We start from the raw sequence: 4987 nt of genomic DNA on the forward strand, positions 1-4987 counted from the left end.
CTGCCATCCCACCCCTGCCATCCCCTGCTGCCATCCCCTGCTGCCATCCCCTGCTGGCACTGGGACAGCTGTCACAGCCAGAGCGAGGGATCCCCTCTGCCGGGTGACACCGAGGCCTGGATCGAGGAGAAAACCTGGGAATGCTCAGTTTTGGATTGGGAATGAGGGCAGAGAGGCTCCAGCTTCCTGCTGCCAGCGCTGTCCTGAGTCACCGGCAGGCGGTGGCGTGGGGACCCTGCCGGGTTCTGCTTGGCTGCTTCCCTTTCCCCGAGGGCAGCAGCAGCACGGGGGACGTGGATGGGAACAGCTGCAGGACGATGGTGTCACACGGGCCTTGGGGACATGGATGGGAACAGCAGCAGGACAATGGTGTCACACGGGCCTTGGGGACACCGGCTGCCCTGGGGTATGTACGAGAGCTCCGGGGGCTCTGGCACTGCCAGCTGTTCCCTGCTGGAGAGCTGGGGTAAATGAACATCCAGATAAGCATGAGAACGCTCTGGTTTTTATTTTATTTTATTCCTTGTGCCTGGGAAAGCATGGCTCACCTGTAGAGGGAGTGTTTCAGTAAGAAAAGGTGTCTTAAACCTCTGTCTCGAGCTGACAGGAGTGAGCATGGAGTTATCCTGTGTGTCCTTCTTGTGCTGCTGGGTGTTCCCCGGGCTCTGCTGTGGATGGAAGGTGCTGTGTTTGCTGCCGTGGTTTTGGGTTCTAAAGCTGTAAATGAGAACCAGCTCGGGGAGGCATTGAGGGGGAGCAGGAGGTGCTGTTGCTCTGGGTCCAGCAGGGACTGTGGCTGCTTTCTGTGCAAAGCAGGGGGGTTTAGATGGAATATTGGTGAGAAATTCTTCCCTGTGAGGGTGGGGAAGGCCTGGCACAGGTGCCCAGAGAAGCTGGGGCTGGATCCCTGGCAGTGCCCAGGGCCAGGTTGGACACTGGGGCTTGGAGCAGTCTGGGGCAGTGGGAGGTGTCCCTGCCATGGCAGGAGACAGAATGCGAGGGACTTTAAGATCCCCCCCACCCCAGCCACTCTGGGATTCTACAAATACAGATTTTGTATACAAATACCCATTTCCCACATATTTACACACACTGAGTCTTATTGGAAAATCCCTGTAAAACCACCTTATGCTGCAAACGAGAAGAGCAGTTCCCCCAGCTCTCTGCCAGGCTGGGTGGGCCATCCCTGCCTGCCAGGCTGGAGCTGGAGCTGCTGAGCTCCTGGGAGCAGCTCACTGGAACAGCATCACAGTGCTTCAGTTGAGTTATTCCATGGGGAGCTGGTAAAGACTGATTTGAATCCCCGGATTTCTCCTGCCCTCGGCTCTCCAGGCTGTGCTGTCTGTGTGTCTCAGGGTGTGCAGCTCGTCTTTGTGCCTTCCCAAGCACCCAGCTCCCCTTGGTTCCCTCTTTTCCAGGATCTTGTGCAGCAGTTTAGTGAGAAAACACAGCCTAAAAGTTAAGGGACGTGGTGTTCCTCAGTGTAAGGCTGAGCAGAGAGCGCCCTTGCAGTGCCAAGGCTTTCTGTGTGTGCTGTGGTGGCTCTTTCTGTGTAATGGGAAGGAAGTGTTTTTTGCAGAGTGTGTAATTCAGCCTGTTGGGAAGTGCTGGCTGGCACAGTTCCCTTCCTGGAACAGCTCTGAGCTGTGTAGTTTGTTTCTCTCTTCATTCTCTGGGAGAAGATCAGTGTTTGCAGGAGCACATGGCCAGCAGGGAGTGCAGGTGGGCAACCTGGCCTGCATCAAGAACAGCGTGGCCAGCAGGACCAGGGCAGCCTCAGGCTGTGCCAGGGGAGGCTCAGGTTGGACAGCAGCAGGAATTTCCTCACAGGAAAGTTTGCTAACATTGGGAGGGGCTGCCCAGGAGGTTTGGGATCTCTGGAGGTGTCCAAGGAAGGCCTGGATGTGGCACTCAGTGCTCTGGGATGGGGACAAGGTGGGGATTTGGCCCAGTTTGGACTCAATGGTCTTGGAGGTCTTTTCCAACTGAAATGATTCTGTCTTCTCATAGAGATGCAAAAATTTCATGTGGCAAGAGCTGTTCCTGAGGCTCATATCTGACTTTTCCCCCCCAGTTCAGTTTATTATTACGTGTTCAGAGCTTGTGCTTTTGTAGTTCCTCTGCCATCCTGGAAAAGAGGAGGAGAGAAAATGGCTCTCGTGTCATGATCTGGCATGGGCAGCTCCTTGAGATTGGTGGGGTCCAGAAAAAAATAAATCATTTTAAACCTGAGAGCAGGTGTGGAGTAATTTGATAAATCCATTGGAGTGGCTCTTGGCCTGGCTAACACTGGAATTCCAGCTGAACTTGAGGTGACATCACTGCATCCCACGGGAGGAGAGCAGTGCAGCCTCTGGCTCTCCAGGGTCACTGCTCAGTCCAGCTGGGGTAGAAAATGACTTTTGCTGCTTGTGCTCTGAAAAGCTTCCCTTTGCTGGCAGGGTTGGAAGCTCTGGCCATGGATCAGAAGAGCTATCGTCGGGGGAGCTTCCAGAGCGCCACCAGCGATGAGGATATGCTGGAAATAGCTGGAGCATCCATGGATTTCTCCATGGCAGACGATGACCCGCCCCTCGACAGGGAGATGGGAGGTAACACCCACGAGCTCTCCCCTTTCTGTGCTCCCTGATGGCTTTGCATGGGATTTCATGGGAATATTTGCAGTGTGGGTCCCACTGGCCAGGATGGCTCTGGTGTTTCCTGGCACCAGGGGGAAGAGTTTGCAGGATTCTGTGCTGGATTGCATCGCTGTCTGTGTGGCTCCTGGGCTGTGGCGTGGAGCAGATCCTCTGGCTTCAGGCTTGTCCTTCCTGGAGTTTCCCAGAGTAGCTGTTGTGGAGAAGAGCTGGCAGTGGCAGGAGGGAGGGATGTGAGTGCCATGGAATTGCAGCACTGAGGGTTGTGATGGGAGCACAGGCTGCCTCCTCCCTTCCCTTCCTGCACATCTGTAATTTTGGAGGTTTTCCATCGTGGAGAGAATCTCTCCATGGGGCAGCACAGAGGATTTGGTGCTTCCCCTGCCACCCCTTGTCTGGCCAGAGGCTCTGCTCCTCCTCCTCCTCCTCGAGTCTGGGCAGTGAAATTCATGGAGAAGGGATGAATCCATGGATCTGCTTCCCCTGGAGGAGGCTCTCTCTGTTGACAGGGTGCTCAGGTCCGCAGGGGAGGCGACACTGAAGTGAAAGAGGAAATTGTAAAGGGGGAAGAGCTCCTTGCCCAAATGCCAGTTTCAGTTCTCCCTGTGAACTTCCCCTGCTGATTTCAGATGTTTGCTGGCAGATGTTGGCGTGCCAGGTGTGAAACCTGAAGCTGTGAGGGCCCAGCTGGGGTTCTCTCCTCCTTTCAGAGGAAGACTCAAAAGTGTTTCAGTGGTGGAAAGTCTCCTTTTCTCTGTGGCATTTAAAAACTTTTTCTCACTTTGAGCTCTAAAGGCAAGAATTGAGGCAGGTAGTGACAGGGATGGGTTTGAGCTGAGAAAGGGAAGGTTGAGGTTAGATTTAAGGAGAAATTGTTCCCTGTGAGGGTGGGGAGGTCCTGGCACAGGTGCCCAGAGCAGCTGGGGCTGTCCCTGGCAGGGTCCAAGGCCAGGTTGGGCCCAAACCCTTCTGTGATCCATGATCAGAGGTCTGAGTGCTCAGTTTACCCTGAATGATTCCTGGTGCTTATAAGCACAAACAGCATTTAGCAGCGAGCTTTATTCTCCATCTTAAATGAAACATTAAATTAAAATTGAAGTGGGAGCCTTGAGCTGGCTCAGCTCCCCTGCTTCCTTCACCCGCCTTCCTCCTTGACCTCAGACAGAACCCGGGAGCTTTTATCACTGAGACCAAAGTCAACGTGGGGAGTGTGCAGAGTTTCAGCCTCCCAGACAATGCTTGAGTGACAAGTTATCACCAGCAAATTGGAGCCTGAGGAACTTAATCTCCAGCCCCTTTGAGCTGTGTGTGCACTGAATAAAGGCGAGATAAAGGCTGCTCGTGGGGCTCAGGCTGGGAGGGCCTTTGAAGTCTGACTGTGCCCAGAGGACAAAAGGAAAATCCAGTGCCTGCCTGCTGGAAAGACAGTGAGCAAAGAGTGTTCCTGGGAGTTATTCAGCAAGGAAAATGCCAGCTGGGTGGGAAAGGAAAGGGGTTTGTCAGTACATCAGTGACTGAGCCACCGCTGTCAGGAGACTGCTGGTAAATGTGTTTTCCTGTGCTGCATGGTGACGTGGGGCAGAGCTGGGGACATGGGCTGCAGAGCAGGGAGTGACCCAGCCTGGGGTCCAGGAGCATCCTGAGGGGGGAATGGGGAGTGGAGTGTGTGTCTGGGTGTCCCTCGGTGCTGAGGGCTTGGCTTTGGTGCATCTGTGGCTGGTGGGTGGAGCAGAGCCAGCACCTGGGTGGGGGTAATGGCAGGAGGAAATCCAGCCTGGAGAGCAGCTCTGGGGAGAAGGGTTTGGGGAGCAGCTCTGGGGAGAAGGGTTTGGGGAACAGCTCTGGGGAGAAGGGTTTGGGGAACAGCTCTGGGGAGAAGGGTTTGGGGATCAGCTCTGGGGAGAAGGGTTTGGGGAGCAGCTCCAGGGAGAAGGGTTTGGGGGAACAGCTCTGGGGAGAAGGGTTTGGGGGAACAGCTCTGGGGAGAAGGGCTTGGGGAGCAGCTCTGGGGAGAAGGGTTTGGGGGAACAGCTCTGGGGAGAAGGGTTTGGGGAGCAGCTCTGGGGAGAAGGGTTTGGGGCTCTTGCTGGATCAGAAGCTCAGCTTGCCCTGGCCGTGGTGCTGGAAGCCCCCCATGCCCTGGGCTGATCCCCAGTGTGGGTGGGGGGGGATTCTGCCCTGCTCAGGTGAGACCCCACCTGCAGAGCTGCCCCAGCCCTGGGCCCTGCATGGGAACGAGCTGGAGCGGCAGGAGGGGTCCAGAGGTGTCCCCCAGTGGGCACAGGGGCTGGTGACAGTGTCCCCTGGCAGGGGCTGGCTCTGGTGACAGTGTCCCCTGGCAGGGGCTGGCT

General features: G+C 55.8%; 1 protein-coding gene across 5 annotated transcripts in view; it reads left to right on the forward strand.

Annotated features, from left to right (window-relative positions):
* The window catches only part of LOC107203831 (H(+)/Cl(-) exchange transporter 5), a 28165-nt gene that overhangs the window by 7665 nt on the left and 15513 nt on the right, over positions 1 to 4987 (forward strand). For 3 of the 5 annotated variants that reach the window (XM_015626286.3, XM_033514112.1, XM_015626287.3), the window contains exons 1-2: positions 303 to 406; positions 2442 to 2591. In XM_015626286.3, the coding sequence (XP_015481772.1) occupies positions 343 to 406; positions 2442 to 2591 (214 nt within the window). In that variant the 5' untranslated portion in view covers positions 303 to 342. Of the gene's footprint in view, positions 1 to 302; positions 407 to 2441; positions 2592 to 4070; positions 4179 to 4987 lie in introns of those variants that run through there. The other 2 variants (XM_015626288.1, XM_015626290.2) reach the window with 2 other exon arrangements.

This window comes from Parus major, chromosome 4A (genome assembly GCF_001522545.3).
Source record: "Parus major isolate Abel chromosome 4A, Parus_major1.1, whole genome shotgun sequence".
Taxonomy (NCBI): Eukaryota; Metazoa; Chordata; class Aves; order Passeriformes; family Paridae; genus Parus; species Parus major.